General features: G+C 40.0%; 3 protein-coding genes and 1 long non-coding RNA gene across 6 annotated transcripts; 3 read left to right on the top strand and 1 right to left on the bottom strand.

The window, feature by feature from the left end:
* Nucleotides 1-387: 387 nt before the first annotated feature.
* Nucleotides 388-5,967, bottom strand: LOC103512923 (uroporphyrinogen-III synthase-like). Of its 3 annotated transcripts, XM_026826254.1 has the most exons (8): nucleotides 5,836-5,967; nucleotides 4,714-4,898; nucleotides 3,829-3,974; nucleotides 3,597-3,651; nucleotides 2,456-2,573; nucleotides 1,638-1,779; nucleotides 976-1,110; nucleotides 388-433 (listed from the first exon to the last, which is right to left on the bottom strand). In XM_026826254.1, the coding sequence occupies exons 2-7, from the start codon at nucleotides 4,880-4,882 to the stop codon at nucleotides 979-981; spliced, it is 762 nt and encodes a 253-aa protein (XP_026682055.1). In that variant the 5' UTR covers nucleotides 4,883-4,898; nucleotides 5,836-5,967; the 3' UTR covers nucleotides 388-433; nucleotides 976-978. The 3 variants fall into 3 exon arrangements, with proteins under 3 accessions (XP_026682055.1, XP_026682054.1, XP_008475940.3); XM_026826253.1 differs by lacking the exon at nucleotides 3,829-3,974 and having other exon boundaries at nucleotides 3,597-3,797; XM_008477718.3 differs by lacking the exons at nucleotides 3,829-3,974; nucleotides 4,714-4,898; nucleotides 5,836-5,967 and adding an exon at nucleotides 4,195-4,381 and having other exon boundaries at nucleotides 3,597-3,797.
* A 338-nt stretch (nucleotides 5,968-6,305) lies between these two features.
* On the top strand, nucleotides 6,306-10,432 carry LOC103512925. Its single transcript, XM_008477720.2, has 5 exons — nucleotides 6,306-6,771; nucleotides 7,616-7,804; nucleotides 8,203-8,424; nucleotides 9,564-9,712; nucleotides 10,331-10,432. The coding sequence occupies exons 1-5, from the start codon at nucleotides 6,573-6,575 to the stop codon at nucleotides 10,430-10,432; spliced, it is 861 nt and encodes a 286-aa protein (XP_008475942.1). The 5' UTR covers nucleotides 6,306-6,572.
* Nucleotides 10,433-10,483: 51 nt separating this feature from the next.
* Nucleotides 10,484-19,472, top strand: LOC103512926 (coiled-coil and C2 domain-containing protein 2A). Its single transcript, XM_008477721.2, has 4 exons — nucleotides 10,484-10,669; nucleotides 11,691-11,799; nucleotides 17,677-17,933; nucleotides 19,164-19,472. The coding sequence occupies exons 1-4, from the start codon at nucleotides 10,484-10,486 to the stop codon at nucleotides 19,350-19,352; spliced, it is 741 nt and encodes a 246-aa protein (XP_008475943.1). The 3' UTR covers nucleotides 19,353-19,472.
* Nucleotides 12,170-12,863, top strand: LOC113468935. Its single transcript, XR_003392511.1, has 2 exons — nucleotides 12,170-12,271; nucleotides 12,759-12,863. It is a non-coding gene; the product is annotated as an uncharacterized LOC113468935 (long non-coding RNA).
* Nucleotides 19,473-19,763: the final 291 nt, after the last annotated feature.

The following is a 19,763-nucleotide window of genomic DNA, read 5'->3' on the forward strand; positions in this document are numbered from 1 at the left end:
TTGTGATGTGATAACAGTAATAGTCGTAATAGACTAATGGAGGATATGAAATAGATCAGTTGCGCTTACTTGTGTGATGTTTCAAAGTCATAGAGCAGGAAAAATGAGGAAAAATGAGGAAATTTTTCTTTTTCTTCTACGACTTCTAGATCCCGAGATAAATCGATTTAAAAAATACTGGTAAATCGTGAACTTTGACGTCACGGAATTAGGACTTGACATGAGTCACCACTGTAAATGAATCTTACCTGAGTACTTTTCAGGTGTTCTCAGTTTTTCTTTCAAGCCGTCTAAATTGCAGCACCGGAAATCTATCACCGGAATGATTTGACATGAAATGTTCGCACTCTGTAATGTTTCATGATAGAGGTCTTTGTCCTCAGCAGCTGCCTTGAATAGAGTGACCAAGTGTTTCATGTTGACACATTGGGATCTAGAAAAAGAAAATTAGTAGATTTTTCAAAATTTCAGACTTTATTGTCTTTTTTATACCTTTTGAGCAAGTTCCACTTGTCAACTTGTCATTCAAAAAAAAAAATTGTTTCAGGACATTCGGAAAAAATTGGGAACAGGCTCTTTTGTTCCCTTCAAGGACAGTATTGTGTTGACTTTATGATGGGTCATTCTTGAAGCACCATAGTTGTGATATAATAACACAAAGAAATGGCTTTTTTTATTTTTTTCATTGATTTCCCAGTGGAGCCGAGGTTTTTTTTGACTCTGTGTTTGAATAAGTTTGGGGTGCACTCAGCCTTGTGAGGACAATTGAGTAGCTACTTTTGAGTAGCGACCAATGACAGCATTACAAGTCAAAAGAAACGAGCAATGATAAATATGATGATTGAGTAAATGCAAGACTTGTAATACTGTGATACCCACAAAGTTGTGAAAAAGCTCCCTGCTTTACCACAATCGAGATGTCCAGTTTTGGCACCGAAAACTTGATTTGTCCCCTTTTGGAACTGGGCTACTCACCTGTCATTTCTCATCGTGTGTCAGAGGTTTAATCAGTTCTAGCAGAGATCCTGCAGTAGGCTGTTGACATACGCCTGATAAAACAACGCCCAACTTTGTCAGGGCGTCCGCCGTGGTGGTTCCTATGGAAATGATCTGTGAATAAAATATCAAATCAAAAAACATACTTAAATCAATGTCAGACAATGTAAAACTAGCAAAATATCATCCATTCACTAGTAATTTTGCTAGTAATGATCTGGAAAAATCAAATTAAACATTCATCATATCAAGGCCGCCATTTACGGCATAATTATAGAAAAGGTCGATGATGATGAATTCACAAAATATAAAAAAAGGTCAAAACTTTGGTAAAAGTTCCGCCCGTGGCAGATTTTATCCTGATGGGATAAGGTTTGTTGTCGGAACGGCTGGCTTTCTCTTATCCTGTCTTCCTTCTTTGCTTTCGGGGCTATAAGATCTCAACAGTTACAACAGTCCACTCTATCTTCTTTTCTCCATCTTTTTCCGTGTACAGACGGGGTCGGCGTTTATCGTCAATCAGCCCTGGGGTAATTGCTTTGGGCTCACATTTTGACTACAAATTTTACAAGCAAGGGAAATAGTTTCCCGTATCAAATCTCTTTAAAAATAAAAGCAATGCTCTAGCTAAGTGTTGTTACCTTGGCAGTCTTCAGTACATTTTGTTCTAGGAACGGTAGCGCGGAATTAGCTCCAGATGGACTGAAGAACACCAAAATATTTTCATGACTCGCATCTATAGATTTAACTATGTTTTCTCCTAAGTGAGGACTTGGGATGGTTCTGAAAAATAAAGAAATAAATAACAAATAAATTAAAATCTTAAATTAATTTTAAGTATTTGACTTTTTAGTTTCCTTATCTTATACATAATAAGGAAAATGATGTACTCTCAAAAATTTCCGATGGTCAGTTTTTAGTGTCAAAACGCGTTTGAAGTTCCTAAAACCTAAATCCAAAGTTTCAGCCATTGGTCCGTGCGTTTGTTTGTCTGTCTTGCCTGTAAACAAAATATCTCGAGAACGGTAAGAGCTAGAAACTTGAAATTTGGTATAAAACCCTAAAATGTGACAAGGATGGAACACGAAACTGTACAAGACAGGTATTCCAAAAAAGAACCTGGACAATTTAAGATAAAGTTCGCCCTGGGTGGGAATTGAATCCACGACCTCGAGCTTACAAGGCAGACGCAAGTTACTACCTTTCAAGTTAACTGGGATGGAAACCATTATTTAAAATAATAAATAATATTGCTTATTCTGTTCGCATGGTACTGTCTCGCAAAAGTCCCTTTACTCCAGCAGTAGGCTACTACTATTACCTACTGTGGTCAAATTCTCAAATTATACTGAGGATAAAATTCAATACCTCGGCTGGGATTGAACCCACACCCTCCTATTTATCAGGCGAGCGTCTTGACCACTACACCACCAAGGCAGGTAAATTAAAAAATACTTACTCATAAACTGTGGGAGCATCCACAGTAATGTTTTCTTTACTGAGAGCGGAGCTTATATTATCTAGGGCTAAATTACTTGCTGGCATTAATAGAGGTAGGTCTTTTTGAGTGCCCAAATCTAGAAAAGAAAAAAAATGTGCAGTCAATAGATTGTAAATTTCATTTTTTTTTTTTTTTTAAGGCAAACCTCCGTAATGTCAATGTTCCTATTACATTTGATGATGTGAATAGTAGTGACCGTGATAAGTGGATGAAGGCAATCGATGAAGAGTTATCTGCTATGCATGAGAATGATACCTGGACAATCACAGAATTGCCCTCAGTTTTGATGACATGCAAGACAGGGAAAACATACACTATACAAGGAAGAGGTGCTCTATTAAACTGTTGGTATAATGGAACAACTTGCCTAAGCTGACAGTCCAAATAAAGCACTACCTACTTATACAGTGTACTATGTAGGCTTGATTAAAGCAATTTTTTTAAAAAGTAAGAGCTCCTTCATTCAGTCTTTTGGGGGTCCCTTTTTCGTGAGTCTCAGGGTGAGGTCTCCTAATACCAATTCTCCATCTCTTCCGCCAGGTACCAAAACGCACCCCGGGGTAAAGTTGGTCAGCATCCCAGCCACTAGCATCACCAAACCCCAGCAGAAAATATTGAAAGCCCGTCTATTGGAATTAGCTGACGCTCTACTGACGCCAAACCAGTTTACAATCGTCATCAATAATCAGTTTTATTCGAGTCAGGACGCGGTGGAAAAAGTGGATAAAGGAGAAAAAGCTGAAGGAATAAATGCTGAAGAGACCTTGGGAGGAAGTGTGAGAGCAGACACAGGACTAAATATTGCAGGAGGAGGAGAAAAAGAAGAACGAACACCATTGTTGAGTATTGAAACCAATGTAAAAAGATTGCTGATAAATGATAATTACTTAATAGTAAAGGAGGCACTTATTTATGCTGTGATACAAACTAAAGTTGTGAAGAAGTTCTCTGCTTTACCATAAATAATTCATGATTTGATTTGATTTAGCTAGATACTCAATTGAGGGATTTTTTTTTAATCTTCTTCATCTTTTTTTTTACATTTTCAAGTGTGTGTGTGTGTGTGTGTGTGTTTTTTTTTTATTATTATTATTCTTACTTTTAACAATAATCGGAGTCAAGTTAGCTCCTTTTCCTGCTTCACTCCCGGTGGGGTTCAAATCGAACAGTTTACTCGCTAACTTCTCCGTGGCTGGGCCAACGGCAAAACAGTGTTTGTTTTTCCAAGCAGGATCCAGGTCATCACTAGCTAGGCTTTGTTTGAGAGACATTACACATCGGGGACTACTGAGAATCAAGCCTGCAATTCAACCAGTGAATGGGTACGTGGGATTCAAATCGAACAGTTTCCTTGCTAACTTCTCTGTGGCTGGGCCAACGGCAAAACAGTGTTTGTTTTTCCAAGCAGGATCCAAGTCATCACTAGCTAGGCTTTGTTTGAGAGACATTACACATCGGGGACTACTGAGAATCAAGCCTGCAATTCAACCAGTGAATGGGTACTTAACTTATAGGTGAGAGGAGCTGGTGGCATCAGCCAATTGGTGCTCCATCCAGCAAGGTATGGGTAATATGGTAGGTATTTTGAAATTTTGATTTGTATTCAATGAGAGAATTCATTTTTGACACATATGGCACTCTTGATGGCTAGGGATTATAGGAACAGACATAACCCACCAGTGCAAAACAGAACTTACCTGAGTAATTTTCATGTGTTTTCAGTTTTTCTTTCAAGCCATCCAAATTGCAGTACCGGAATTCTATCACCGGAATGATTTGACATGTAATGTTTGCACTCTGTAATGTTTCCAGGTAGAGGTCTTTGTCGTCAGCAGCTGCCTTGAATAGGGTTACAATGTGTTTCATGTTGACACATTGGGATCTAGAAAAAGAAAAGAAGGTAGGTAGTAGATTATTCAAATTTTAAGACTTTATTGCCATTTTCATACCTTTAGAGGCCATTTCCACTTGTCATTCAGGAATTTTTTTTAAGGACATTTGGAAAAATTTGGGATAAACTCATGACTAGTGGGAACAGGGTTTTTTCTTCCCAATTCAAGGACAGAATTGTCTCCATCCAGCAAGGTATGGTAGGTATTTTGAAATTTTGATTTGTATTCAATGAGAGAATTCATTTTTGACACATATGGCACTCTTGCTTGATGGCTAGGGATTATAGGAACAGACATAACCCACCAGTGCAAAACAGAACTTACCTGAGTAATTTTCAGGTGTTTTCAGTTTTTCTTTCAAGCCATCCAAATTGCAGTACCGGAATTCTATCACCGGAATGATTTGACATGTGATGTTTGCACTCTGTAATGTTTCCAGATAGAGGTCTTTGTCGTCAGCAGCTGCCTTGAATAGGGTTACAATGTGTTTCATGTTGACACATTGGGATCTAGAAAAAGAAAAGAAGGTAGTAGATTATTCAAATTTTAAGACTTTATTGCCATTTTCATACCTTTAGAGGCCATTTCCACTTGTCATTCAGGAATTTTTTTAAGGACATTTGGAAAAATTTGGGATAAACTCATGACTAGTGGGAACAGGGTTTTTTCTTCCCAATTCAAGGACAGAATTGTTCTGCTCCATGAAGCTCATACGGGGCCTTCCTCTTCCTTGTCTTCCTTCTCTTCTTCCTTCAATTATGTTTTTGTATTTTATGTACTTTATTTGTATGTTTGTATGTACTTTATTATTGTTCTTCTTACCCTTTATTTCGACCCATTTCTGGTACGACTTAATATTTGATGATGTCCTTTCTCCCCCGCAGGTAGCAAGCTGCTCAAGCTGATGGGATGGTCGGGCAGTGGCGGGCTGGGTAAGAACGCTCAGGGCATTTCGGAGCCCGTTCCCATCACTGGCCGTCTCGATAAGAAACGCAGCGGTCTAGGTCAGGACCTGCCGTTACGAACTATACGGGGTGGAGACGGCGATGATAAGATTGGACTGAGTGTGCAGAAACAAATTGGTCTTACAGGTGAGAGAATAATAATGATAATAGTGCTTATTTATACTGCTCGCATAGGACTGAAAAGTCCCTTTACTCCAGCAGTAGGCTACTACTATTATTGTAAGAGAATAATAATAATAATAATAATAATAGTGCTTATTTATACTGCTCGCATAGGACTGAAAAGTCCCTTTACTCCAGCAGTAGGCTACTTTACAAAAATCCTAACTTCCACCAAAGTTCAAAATGCATGTCAGAATGAAACAAAGTAAGAGCTAGAGTGTAATATAAAGACAAAAATCCTAACTTCCACCAAAGTTCAAAATGCATGTCAGAATGAAACAAAGTAAGAGCTAGAGTGTAATATAAAGCAAGTATTTACCTTGACAATAAGTCTCTTTTCTCCTAGAATTATTGGACGTCCTTGTATGAAAGTTCTTGATAAGGTATCTTTTTCTTATCACTTTTTTCTTTATCATTCTGCATTCTCCACTTTCCCATCAGTGGAAGGAAATTCAAATTCAAATTTGCCGCCATTCAAATTTCACTGGAAAGAGTCGACTCTAAACAAAAGTTCAGCGGCAAAATTTAAAATTTTTGTGAAGTCAAATTTGAACTTTTTGGTGCTGAGCAGTTTACCTCAAATTTTAGTGATAAATAGCGTTCTAGGGAGAAATAAAAGCTTTTAAAGGCCTATTGGTATTATTTTTATGTACATTTCTCCACTTTCCCATCAGTGGGGAAGTTCAAATTCAAATTTGCCGCCATTCAAATTTCACTGGAAAGAGTCGACTCAAAACAGAAGTTCAGCGGCAAAATTTAAAATTTTTGTGAAGTCAAATTTGAACTTTTTGGTGCTGAGCACTGAGCAGTTTACCTCAAATTTTAGTGATAAATAGCGTTCTAGGGAGAAATAAAAGCTTTTAAAGGCCTATTGGTATTATTTTTATGTGTCAATTACACACCCCCTTCAAAGATTAACAGTAAAACCGAGCTGTAATTGTGCTACAAAAAGGTCAAATGGATCCTGCCATTCTAGATATCAACTATTTTCATAGGTCAAGGATTTACCACCATTCTCACTAGAAATTTTACCTTAAATTCGATAAAACCCCAAACATGAGCTACTGGGACAAGTACAAATCCAGCCATGAGCCAAAAGAACATTGGTCTCTGCGGAAAAAGTTTCTTGAAACTCACAAAGACTCATTTGATGAAGACAGGCTGCTGTGTTTAGCTCAAGTGTTTTATAATGTGGAATTTCTTGGGTGCAGATATCCGGATGCAGTTATGAAGCAGATTGAAGAACTTAGTCAAGGTAAAAAAATAAATATGTTGCTGTTGCCACCCTCTCTCTGTCCTCCACACCCTGTCACCTGCAAACTAACATTAGTGCCTCCCTACCTACCCGTTCAGGACTGACTGACAGTGACAGTCCGGAGAGTTTTGACTTCCTTATCAGCTATCTGAAAGCTATCAAGTTATGCAACATGATCTAATGAATCTAATCGACCTGAGGAGTTGGTGCAAATGACTTACTAGCTAGAATTACAGCATCTTGCACAAAGTGAATAAAATTATATGTCCAAGATAAATTAAAATTACGTCTAAATTAAGTACCCATCCACTTGGCTCCTTTTTATTAGTTCCAAATTTTCAGAGTCTGGCCTTCTACAGTATAAGAGAAAAAAGTTATGAAGCAGATTGAAGAACTTAGTCAAGGTAAAAAAATAAATATGTCGCTGTTGCCACCCTCTCTCTGTCTTCCAGACCCTGTCACCTGCAAACTAACATTAGTGCCTCCCTACCTACCCGTTCAGGACTGACTGACATTGACAGTCCGGAGAGTTTTGACTTCCTTATCAGCTATCTGAAAGCTATCAAGTTATGCAACATGATCTAATCCACCTGAGGAATTGGTGCAAATGACTTACTAGCTAGAGTTACAGCATCTTGCAAAAAATGAATAAAATTATATGTCTAAGATAAATTAAAGTCTACGTCTAAATTAAGTACCCATCCACTTGGCTCCTTTTTATTAGTTCCAAATTTTCAGAGTCTGGCCTTCTACAGTATAAGAGAAAAATTAAGCTTGAGGGCCCTTTCACCCCCCCCCAAATATGGCCCAGTTACAATTCTTCCCTTCTCTTTGATCTTTTCAGGTATTGCTGATGATCATCGAGAACAAAAGAAGTCCAAACTGCAGAGAACATTTGTGCAAGCTTCCGAGGCTGCCGAATCCAAAGTATGTAGGACAGGCATCAAAAGGAAACATGAGGACGGGGACAGTTCTGTCCCTAACAGACCACAAGGAGGACAAAGTATTCATGATGTACTGAGAAACAGATATGGTACGTAGAGGTTTGGGGCATTGTACATCTTACCTATCTGGAAAAATGGCTCTTATAAGAATTTTGGCAAAACAAAGAAAAAAAATGTTAAAGGCTGTGCATTGTGCAGGCCTTGTAAGTGCTCGTTGTGGGTTCAAGTCCAACTCAGGGTGAACTTCATCCCAAATTTGCAAAGTGTTGTCTATATCCTTAAAAACTTACCTATCTTTTTACATAAGATATTGTTCATTCTTGGAATATCTCCTCTCCTATCCTGTTCTAAATACTTTAGGGACAATAAGACCTAATCAGTTACAGTTCCCTCTACCAAACCTCTTAAAAAAACAAAATGAACCTTCACAAAATCACAATTTACCGACTTGATTGTTGACTGTTGACTCGGTATTTTTATTTTCCAGAACCTCCACCACAAGTAACAGCATCGGGTTTAGATTTACACAGCATAGAGTCCTACCTGTCTCGAGATCCACCAGTTAGTCAGCTCATTCTGGTACGGATGAAAAATGAATCGGCCCTCACTTTCGAGTACCTTCAACGATCAACAAAGTTTTCGCAGATGAATATGGACTTTGCGTTTACCAAAATTCAAGAAAATCAGTTTGAAGCTGCTTTGAAGTTAGGTAGGTACCCAAATTAAAAGGTTTTTTTTTTTACCATCTATACTTATTTTTCATGTTAGGATACAATTTGTCAACTAGGTAGTTTTAGTTACATAGGTACAGTTAATAAAATTATTATTATTATTATTTTTATTTTATACGATTTTTGATGAAATGCAAGGCGATAAGTTCTAATATAGTCTCATTGTCTGAGAAGTATGCTGTGTCGTTTTGGCAAACCAAACTGTGGGCAATCCGTATTTTCTTCTTCTTTGCCTTTTCCCGTGTACAGACGGGGTCGGCATTTTCCCGTCAGCCTCTCAATCAGCCCTAGGGTGATAGCTTTGGGCTGACATTTGGTTTTGGCTACAAATTTTACGAGTGGATGCCCTTGTCACTCAACCTTTTATTTCTTTAGCAAGGCAGTCCGTATGTTATTGATTGTTTTACTCTATTATTTTAAATAAATAAATACAATTATATTACTACTACTACTACTACTACTACTACTACTACTACTACTACTACTACTACTACTACTACTACTACTACTACTACTACTACTACTACTACTACTACTACTACTACTACTACTACTACTACTACTACTACTACTACTACTACTACTACTACTACTACTCTATCTTCTTCTCGTCAAAGTAGCCACATAGATCCATACACTAAGTACATGGCAAGGGAAAGGCTGGATACACACGGCCAAAGCCCATTCCACATCTTCTGATTCGATCTTGTGTACACCGGTAGATTTGACGGCATCCAAGATGGCAGCGAAATTCGTGAATGGCAGGTTGATGGGAAATCCACACATCTGTAGGGGGAAAAATTACATGGTCTAATGATTGAACTTGAGATCTTTCGCCACTAAAACCTTAGTAGTGCCAGCCTAGTTAGCTTGGAGGGTAGCGCGTCTGCAGTGTAAGCGCTAGGTCGCGAGTTCGATTCCCGCCTGGGACGGATTTAACCTGAACGGATAAGGTTCGTTCTCGGAACGGCTGGCTTTCTCCTATCCTGTCTTCCTTCTCTCTTTGATTTCAGGACGAAAAGACCTTAGGAGTTACAGTTCCCTCGATCAAACCTCTTTTTTTTTAGCACTTGGAACGTTATGGAAAGGACACGCCTAATTTATCTTATCTTTCCAGGTATACCGGATGGATCAGTCGCTTTCGTTTTGATTCGGACCAACACGGATGAGTTCTACATTGTTCACCCTATACATGGTCTCAAATATTCAGTTCATGATAGTTTCTCTCCCCTACATAAAGTCTACTGCCTGATCAACCAGGAAAACGTGAGTTTAGACTTTTGCAATTCAGGCGATATCTGGAAGAAGGGTATATCTGCAAAAACATAGTTTCGAGATAATCGCGTTCAAAGTTTTTCATTTTCAAGTCAACACAATGTTAGAGGGTTCACAAAATTGGTCATAACTTGACGTAGGAAAGAGATAAAAAGATGATTCTTTCTCAGTCATGTTCAGAACATACTTAATAATGATGAAAAGTGTCCGCGGGCCGGACCTCGAGAAATGTACGGTTCGGCCGCTATTTAACGCCAATATTGTCCCGAAAGCAAGGAAGGAAGACAGGATAGGAGAAAGCCAGCCGTCCCGAGAACAAACCTTGTCTGGTTAGGATAAAATCCGCCCCGGGCGTGAATCGAACCAGCGACCTAACGCTTACAAGGCAGACACGTTACCCTCCAAGCAAACTAGGCTGGCTTACTTATTGTAATGTTTTGTACAAAGCTTATGGCGTTCGTTTTGTAAACAAAGCAAATGTTTTGTACAAATACCATTTGGTATTTTTAGGGTTTAGAATTGTAAATTTAGGCTAAAGAAATTGAGAAATTACATTGGCTTACCTATTAATTTTCAATCACTGTTCTCATTTAGCATTTTGATTTTCAGATCTGGATGAATATTCAGGAAGAGGAGATTGTCAAGCGGACCCGGTTTGACGTGCGTAAGTCCCAGGATTGGCTTCCTGATTTCAGGACGATAAGACCTTAGCAGTTACAGTTCCCTCGATCAAACCTCTTTTTTTTTAGCACTTGGAACGTTATGGAAAGGACACGCCTAATTTATCTTATCTTTCCAGGTATACCGGATGGGTCAGTCGCTTTCGTTTTGATTCGGACCAACACGGACGAGTTCTACATTGTCCACCCTATACATGGTCTCAAATATTCAGTTCATGATAGTTTCTCTCCCCTACATAAAGTCTACTGCCTGATCAACCAGGAAAACGTGAGTTTAGACTTTTGCAATGGAGCAGTTGCAAATGGGTAAAAATTATAAATAAATGGTCGATTCCTATGTAAAAAGTTGTAAAAAATCCGAATCTGAGGTCAAAACTCCAAAAAAGGACTTTAAAAGGTCGAAAATTCTATTTTCAATTGCCATTCTAATGAAAAAGTTCAAAGAGTTGTGACGTCAGATTTCACGTCAAACTGCGCAGAAACGCTTGCGCACAAACAAACGAAGCGAGAGTCATGAATTGTGACGTCATCGCCTACGGGAGCGTATGTCGTGACGTCAAAGTTCACGATTTACCGGTATTTTTTAACACGTGAGCTCATGGAAAGAAACTGGTTAGGCAGTTTAACCATACCATTCTCTACACTATACTTCAACTCTAAAATTGAAGGCACGTTCAAGCTGTATTCACCTCCCTTCTTACTAGGTAAGTATGTGACGTCATCGCCTACGGGAGCGTATGTCGTGACGTCAAAGTTCACGATTTACCGGTATTTTTTAAATCAATTTATCTCGGTATCTAGAAGTCGTAGAAGAAAAAGAAAAATCCTTCCTTATTTTTCCTTCCTTATTTTTTCTTCCTTATAATTTTTCTTCCTTATTTTTCCTGCTCTATGACTTTGAAACATCACCCAAGTAAGCGCAACTGATCAATTGAGGCGAGATCTGGAAGAAGGATGTAGTTCACAAATGTGACAAGGATGCAACTCAAAACGTTTGGTCGAGATAGATGCTGCGGTTGGCGGTATTTTGACCGCTTTTTGACCGTTTTTCGGCGGTTTTCAGCTATACCGACTAAACGGTTAGAGATATTGTAAAAGTTTGGCTATAAGAACAAGAACACCCGGGCAGTCTAACCATACCATTCTCTACACTATATTTCAACTCTAAAATTGAAGGCACGTTCAAGCTGTATTCACCTCCCTTCTTACTAGGTAAGTAACTAAACACACTATCATGTTCACACCAGATTTTTTTAATCACTGTTCTCATTTAGCATTTTGATTTTCAGATCTGGGTGAATATTCAGGAAGAGGAGATTGTCAAGCGGACCCGGTTTGACGTGCGTAAGTCCCAGGATTGGCTTCCAGTGTTCAACAGGAACGTAGCTACACCTCTCGGTAAATATCACTAACGATTATCTTGACCATTTAGTAACACTATATCACGTCACGTCACGTGAGCTCATGGAAAGAAACTGGTTAGGCAGTCTAACCATACCATTCTCTACACTATACTTCAACTCTAAGATTGAAGGCACGTTCAAGCTGTATTCACCTCCCTTCTTACTAGGTAAGTAACTAAACACACTATCACGTCACGTCACGTCACGTGAGCTCATGGAAAGAAACTGGTTAGGCAGTTTAACCATACTATTCTCTACACTATACTTCAACTCTAAAATTGAAGGCACGTTCAAGCTGTACTCACCTCCCTTCTTACTAGGTAAGTAACTAAACACACTATCACGTCACGTCACGTGAGCTCATGGAAAGAAACTGGTTAGGCAGTCTAACCATACCATTCTCTACACTATACTTCAACTCTAAATTGAAGGCACGTTCAAGCTGTACTCACCTCCCTTCTTACTAGGTAAGTAACTAAACACACTATCACGTCACGTCACGTGAGCTCATGACTTTTAAGCGCCGCCATTTTGAATGGAATGTGACAATTTGAAGTATGTCACCCTCAGTACTCTACTTAACCACAAAAAGTTCTATGTAAAATCGGTCGAGCCGTTTTCTCGTGAAAAGAGGAAGGACAACAACAGGTCTATTTCGCGTAATAGACAGAGGGATTTTTTCTAATGTGATTTTTGGGGTTCTTGATGCATAAGGAATAAGATGTAAGAATAACTAAAAATTTCACGATTCTTAACAATGTACAGACAAATTTCCATTTTTATTAGAATTTTCTACAATTTTCCCCGATTATATGTTTCCATTTTAAATTTTAACCCTATAATTTCCCAAGTACCTATAACATAATTTTCATTCCTAGTCAAGTGAAAACTTGGTACTTCTTTATCCCATCATTTACCCTGATGTCACATTGTCCTTACTCCCCCACTTGCCAGGCTACGACCGCTCCACAAGTTGCGAGGAAGCCTCCTATCTGCGTCACTCCACATTTCTCACTCTCATTATCATGGTGCAGCCCCCCCTCAACCCTCCCGAGCCTCTCACCGAGAACCTGGACTGCTCCGAGGCCCCCTATGTTGAGAAACACTTGCGCCAATTCCAGGCGGACTATAAGCTTCGCTACCCGCATCGAGAAATGAAAAGTCTCGTGATTGATGTGACCGGGAAGTGTGTCTGTGTTACGCGGTATGTACTTGAGGCTTTTAACAATGTACCCTAGGCTATTGATAGGAGAAACACTTGCGCCAATTCCAGGCGGACTATAAGCTTCGCTTCCCGCATCGAGAAATGAAAAGTCTCGTGATCGATGTGACCGGGAAGTGTGTCTGTGTTACGCGGTATGTACCTGAGGCTATTGATAATGTACCTTAGGCTATTAACAATGTACCCTAGGCCCACTCGGCCACGGAGGTTGCTCCCTGGAAAGAATGTTTTTTTCCAATAAAATTCAATTCTGATTCTAGATTTGATTGAGGACGAAGCTCAAAGGGAGAATAACATACATCAGCGTCTAGAAAGAAACTGGTTGGGCAGTCTAACCATACCATTCTCTACACTATACTTCAACTCTAAAATTGAAGGCACGTTCAAGCTGTACTCACCTCCCTTCTTACTAGGTAGGTAACTAAACACACTATCACGTCACGTCACGTGAGCTCACGGAAAGAAACTGGTTAGGCAGTCTAACCATACCATTCTCTACACTATACTTCAACTCTAAAATTGAAGGCACGTTCAAGCTGTACTCACCTCCCTTCTTACTAGGTAAGTAACTAAACACACTATCACGTCACGTCACGTGAGCTCATGGAAAGAAACTGGTTAGGCAGATTAACCATACCATTCTCTACACTATACTTCAACTCTAAAATTGAAGGCACGTTCAAGCTGTACTCACCTCCCTTCTTACTAGGTAAGTAACTAAACACACTATCACGTCACGTCACGTGAGCTCATGGAAAGAAACTGGTTAGGCAGTCTAACCATACCATTCTCTACACTATACTTCAACTCTAAAATTGAAGGCACGTTCAAGCTGTATTCACCTCCCTTCTTACTAGGTAGGTAACTAAACACACTATCACGTCATGTCACGTGAGCTCATGGAAAGAAACTGGTTAGGCAGTCTAACCATACCATTCTCTACACTATACTTCAACTCTAAAATTGAAGGCACGTTCAAGCTGTACTCACCTCCCTTCTTACTAGGTAAGTAACTAAACACACTATCACGTCACGTCACGTGAGCTCACGGAAAGAAACTGGTTGGGCAGTCTAACCATACCATTCTCTACACTATACTTCAACTCTAAAATTGAAGGCACGTTCAAGCTGTACTCACCTCCCTTCTTACTAGGTAAGTAACTAAACACACTATCACGTCACGTCACGTGAGCTCACGGAAAGAAACTGGTTGGGCAGTCTAACCATACCATTCTCTACGCTATACTTCAACTCTAAAATTGAAGGCACGTTCAAGCTGTACTCACCTCCCTTCTTACTAGGTAAGTAACTAAACACACTATCACGTCACGTCACGTGAGCTCACGGAAAGAAACTGGTTGGGCAGTCTAACCATACCATTCTCTACGCTATACTTCAACTCTAAAATTGAAGGCACGTTCAAGCTGTACTCACCTCCCTTCTTACTAGGTAAGTAACTAAACACACTATCACGTCACGTCACGTGAGCTCACGGAAAGAAACTGGTTGGGCAGTCTAACCATACCATTCTCTACGCTATACTTCAACTCTAAAATTGAAGGCACGTTCAAGCTGTACTCACCTCCCTTCTTACTAGGTAAGTAACTAAACACACTATCACGTCACGTCACGTGAGCTCACGGAAAGAAACTGGTTGGGCAGTCTAACCATACCATTCTCTACGCTATACTTCAACTCTAAAATTGAAGGCACGTTCAAGCTGTACTCACCTCCCTTCTTACTAGGTAAGTAACTAAACACACTATCACGTCACGTCACGTGAGCTCACGGAAAGAAACTGGTTGGGCAGTCTAACCATACCATTCTCTACGCTATACTTCAACTCTAAAATTGAAGGCACGTTCAAGCTGTACTCACCTCCCTTCTTACTAGGTAAGTAACTAAACACACTATCACGTCACGTCACGTGAGCTCACGGAAAGAAACTGGTTGGGCAGTCTAACCATACCATTCTCTACGCTATACTTCAACTCTAAAATTGAAGGCACGTTCAAGCTGTACTCACCTCCCTTCTTACTAGGTAAGTAACTAAACACACTATCACGTCACGTCACGTGAGCTCACGGAAAGAAACTGGTTGGGCAGTCTAACCATACCATTCTCTACGCTATACTTCAACTCTAAAATTGAAGGCACGTTCAAGCTGTACTCACCTCCCTTCTTACTAGGTAAGTAACTAAACACACTATCACGTCACGTCACGTGAGCTCACGGAAAGAAACTGGTTGGGCAGTCTAACCATACCATTCTCTACGCTATACTTCAACTCTAAAATTGAAGGCACGTTCAAGCTGTACTCACCTCCCTTCTTACTAGGTAAGTAACTAAACACACTAAAGATCTGATCATACCTATATTACCAGCTACGAGTGATTTCTCGCCGGGGGCCCTGCAGAATATTACCAGCTGCTTGCATGTTCATTTGTTCGATGAAATAGTAGTAGGTAGGTAATATCCACCAGTAAATTCAATTTAAATTGTATTTAATTATGTATGAACAATTATGTCAATCAAATTACAAATTAAATTACCTACTCTCAAGTTTTTGGTGGTAAAGCAGAGCTTTTTAATCAATCTCCATACATCAATAATCTTTTTACACTGGTAATCCCGCCATTTTTCGCTACTCTAAGTAGCGACTCAATTGTCCTCACGAGGCTGAGTGCACCCCGAACTCCAAGCACAGAGCCGAAAAAAACCTCGGCCCCGCCGGGAATCGAACCCGGTTATCAATAAAATAATTGTAATATAAATAAGGTCAATGATGTACCTACTTTACTTGGACATCCAGGCCAGGAGATTGGTAAAATACACTCAGAACCGATAAAAACGTTGCTGAACGTCATAAAAGAGACAGCAATGTTTGAAGGTGAAGAGTGAAACAACAACAAGAATGGGGTGCAATAGTCCTACATACTGGACTACGCACACAGGAATTTCATCAGAAAAGACCCCCATTTTAATGTAATGTAATGTACGTACCTACTTGTATTGTTTTACCTTAACAGCAAATTCTGAAGCTGCTATGTGGGGACTGTGAAGATCATGCTGTACTACTCATGTGCTATTTATTATATCTTGATATCACTTGCTGGCTACTCCTAGGACAAGGTAACTATACAAAAGAAAAAAGGGGTTGGATGGAAGAGAATGCCCTAGGCATTAATCCCGCCCCTGAGTTGGAAATTTTCAATTTTTTTTTCTTTCTTTCTTTCTTTCTTTATTCAATTTTCGTTTTCTTTTGTTAATTTATCATTTTGTTATTTTGTTTTGTGTACCTCTTTGTAAATATTGTAAAATTCTAATAAAGTGTTATATAATAATAATAATAACTACTGAACGAAATGAGAACTAACTTAATTTCATTAAGTTTTAAGTCTCTTTGTTTCACCATAACTTTCGAACGAGTAAACGCAACTGAGAGCTGAATATGAACATCTCCCTGCCAGCGGTTCAGGACGAACCAATGGAGGAGTTGCAATTGGGAAAACATTATTAATGTAAAAAAATGTAAATGCAATTTCTTTGTGTTATTATGTCACAACTTTGGTGCTCACTGCAGCATTGTAGGATTTTTCCCAATAGACCATTTAGGAGCGTTTAAAGCAGGGTCTTAACCAGCCTAGTTACATGTAGCTTGGAAGGTAGTGCTTCGATTCCCGCCCGGGGCAGATTTGTGCTGAACGGATAAGGTTAGTTCCAGTATTGAACAGAAACGTACACCTCTCGGTAAATATCACTAACGATTATCTTAACCATTTAGGAGCGTCTAAAGCAGGGTCTTAACCAGCCTAGTTATATGTAGCTTGGAAGGTAGTGCTTCGATTCCCGCCCGGGGCAGATTTCTGCTCAACCTCTAAGGTTAGTCCCAGGATTGGCTTCCCGTTTTCAACAGGAATGTAGCTACTCCTCTCGGTAAACATCATTGGCGTATATTCTAAGGCCAGCCACTCACTATCAGGTAGACGTGATAGTCCGCCTAGTTATCTTAGAAGAGACTGAAGAGAGTGCGTCTGCCTTGTAAGCGCTAGGTCGCGGGTTCGATTCTAACCCGGGACGAATTTTATCCTGAACGGACCTGACCACTAGGCCACAGAATAGCTACTCCTCTCGGTAAATATCATTGGCGTATATTCTAAGGCCAGCCATTCACTATCAGGTAGACGTGATAGTCCGCCTAGTTATCTTAGAAGAGACTGAAGAGAGCGCGTCTGCCTTGTAAGCGCTAGGTCGCGGGTTCGATTCTAACCCGGGACGAATTTTATCCTGAACGGACCTGACCACTAGGCCACAGAGGTGTGCATTCAGCCTTGGATCTATCTTCTTCTTCTTCTTCTTCATACCCTTTTCCTATTTAAATAGGATCTTCGTTTCTTGTCAGTCTCTTCCAGGCAGCCTTATTGTGTACCTCATGTCCTGTTAATTTTTTCTCACTCAAGTCTTGATTCACACAATCCTTCCACCTTTTCCTCGGCCTCCCTCGCCCTTTTCTCCCCCTCACTTCCATTCTCTCAACTCTTTTCCCTATGTAGCTCTCATCTCTTCTTTCAACATGACCCACCCTTTTCCTACTTAAATAGGGTCTTAGATTCTTGTCAGATTTTTCTATTCAATTCTCTATCTTCACAGGCAGTGTCCAGCCCAACTTCATCGAGTACACCCACACCTCACACTTGGACGTGTCCCTTCTTCAGGACAACATCGAGAAGCAGTTGCGCACATCCATTGCGCACTGGCGCAAATCCCGGCGCACCGTCTGGAACCGCTATTGTATATCCGTGTTGCGCAAGATTCTGCCCCTGATGGAAAAACAGGCTTGGGACCAAACGCAGACGAATTCCCTCTACCATTTTCCGCAGGTTCAGCATATTATTTCTTCGTATAAGGTAAGATTTGAACATTGGGTAGATGGGTAGCCAGCCTATACTCGGTCAAAAGTAAAAAAAAAATGCTGAAGATTTGTAAAGGAAGATACCATGATGTAGAGTACACATTTAGTAACTCTGTACTCGGAACCAGTTTTTTTTTTTTTTTTTTTTTTTAGGGGTTTGATATCCTCTCCTGGATCTTCCTTGACACTTCCGTTACCTTCATCCTATTCCATAAGGAATACTTCATTCCTGATCCTGTCCAACCTCGTTACTCCACAACTCCACCTTAACATTCTCATTTCTGCAACTTCCAATCTCTTCTCATGTACCTTCTTCATCGCCCACGTTTCTGCCCCATACGGCATACATCATTGCCGCTCCAACCAGATTTGTACACTTGTCCCTTTATCCTCAGTATAATTTGATAATTTGACCAATATAATAATAGTAGCCTACTGCTGGAGTAAAGGGACTTTTCAGTCCTATTCGGGCAAGATAAACAAGATATTTCTATTCAATTCTCTATCTTCACAGGCAGTGTCCAGCCCAATTTCATCGAGTACACCCACACCTCACACTTGGACGTGTCCCTTCTTCAGGACAACATCGAGAAGCAGTTGCGCACCTCGATTGCGCACTGGCGCAAATCTCGGCGCACCGTCTGGAACCGCTATTGTATATCCGTGTTGCGCAAGATTCTGCCGCTGATGGAAAAACAGGCTTGGGACCAGACGCAGACGAATTCCCTCTATCATTTTCCGCAGGTTCAGCATATTATTTCCTCGTATAAGGTAAGATTTAAACAGGGGGAACGCGCTAGCTTGCCATGCAGAAGGTCCCGGGTTCGAATCCCACCATCGGCAAAAACTTGTACTCGTTTTTCGATTGCAAATAGTTCAACGGGTTACTTTCTTCTCGTGTTGACCCAGCACCTAAATGGGAAGTATTGTGTCTCTTATCGTCCATCTAATGAGGGACATACTACGCGATAGGCATGCTACGAGACAGATCACACAAGCCTAATGTAGCAGTTGTTTCGGTAGGTGTTTTCTATAGGTATCCTATAGAAAAGAAAAGACCTACCGAATCGGCTGATTTTTTTTTTTTTTTTTTTTTTTTTTTTTTTCTTCTTCTTCTTCTTTTCTCTTTTAAAGAAGGTACGTATTTAACTGCTAAGGTTTTTGTGGCGAAAGCTATTAAGTTCAATCATTAAGACCATGTAATTTTTCATTTTTCCCCCTACAGATGTGCGGATTTCCCATCAACCTGCCATTCACGAATTTCGCTGCCATCTTAGATGCCGTCAAATCGACCGGTGTACACAAGATCGAATCAGAAGATGTGGAATGGGCTTTGGCCGTGTGTATCCAGCCTTTCCCTTGCCATGTACTTAGTGTATGGATCTATGTGGCGACTTTGACGAGAAGAAGATAGAGTAAAACAATCAATAACATACGGACTGCCTTGCTAAAGAAATAGCAAAGGTTGAGTGACAAGGGCATCCACTCGTAAAATTTGTAGCCAAAACCAAATGTCAGCCCCAAGCAATCACCCTAGGGCTGATTGAAAGGCTGACGGAAAACGCCGACCCCGTCTGTACACGGGAAAAGGCGAAGAAGAAGAAAATACGGATTGCCCACAGTTTGGATTGCCAAAAAAACACAGCATACTTCTCAGACAATGAGATTAGAACTTACCATGTTTATCCTGCCCGAATGAGACTGAAAAGTCCCTTTACCTTAGCAGTCTAAACAAGGTCTTGTGTATTTTATGGCTTTAAAACATAATATTTTAAGTCGTGTTAGTCCTCTTAACAAAACAGAATTCCTTCTTGCATAATATTTT

Source organism: Diaphorina citri, unplaced genomic scaffold, assembly GCF_000475195.1.
Source record: "Diaphorina citri unplaced genomic scaffold, Diaci psyllid genome assembly version 1.1 scaffold898, whole genome shotgun sequence".
Taxonomy (NCBI): domain Eukaryota; kingdom Metazoa; phylum Arthropoda; class Insecta; order Hemiptera; family Psyllidae; genus Diaphorina; species Diaphorina citri.

What these genes read in the sequence shown, in the direction of transcription:
- LOC103512925 (XM_008477720.2), top strand. Translation starts at nt 6,573, where the DNA reads ATGAGCTACTGGGACAAGTACAAATCCAGCCATGAGCCAAAAGAACAT. An exon ending in TGAAGCTGCTTTGAAGTTAG is followed by an intron (nt 8,425 to 9,563) that starts GTAGGTACCCAA and finishes TTATCTTTCCAG; the next exon opens with GTATACCGGATGGATCAGTC. An exon ending in GCCTGATCAACCAGGAAAAC is followed by an intron (nt 9,713 to 10,330) that starts GTGAGTTTAGAC and finishes TTTGATTTTCAG; the next exon opens with ATCTGGATGAATATTCAGGA.
- LOC103512923 (XM_026826253.1), bottom strand. Translation starts at nt 4,882, where the DNA reads ATGAAACACATTGTAACCCTATTCAAGGCAGCTGCTGACGACAAAGAC. An exon ending in GACTCCGATTATTGTTAAAA is followed by an intron (nt 2,574 to 3,596) that starts GTAAGAATAATA and finishes TTTCTTTTCTAG; the next exon opens with ATTTGGGCACTCAAAAAGAC. An exon ending in GATGCTCCCACAGTTTATGA is followed by an intron (nt 1,780 to 2,455) that starts GTAAGTATTTTT and finishes TTTATTTTTCAG; the next exon opens with AACCATCCCAAGTCCTCACT.
- LOC103512926 (XM_008477721.2), top strand. Translation starts at nt 10,484, where the DNA reads ATGGAAAGGACACGCCTAATTTATCTTATCTTTCCAGGTATACCGGAT. An exon ending in GCCTGATCAACCAGGAAAAC is followed by an intron (nt 10,670 to 11,690) that starts GTGAGTTTAGAC and finishes TTTGATTTTCAG; the next exon opens with ATCTGGGTGAATATTCAGGA. An exon ending in ATATTATTTCTTCGTATAAG is followed by an intron (nt 17,934 to 19,163) that starts GTAAGATTTGAA and finishes TTCCCCCTACAG; the next exon opens with ATGTGCGGATTTCCCATCAA.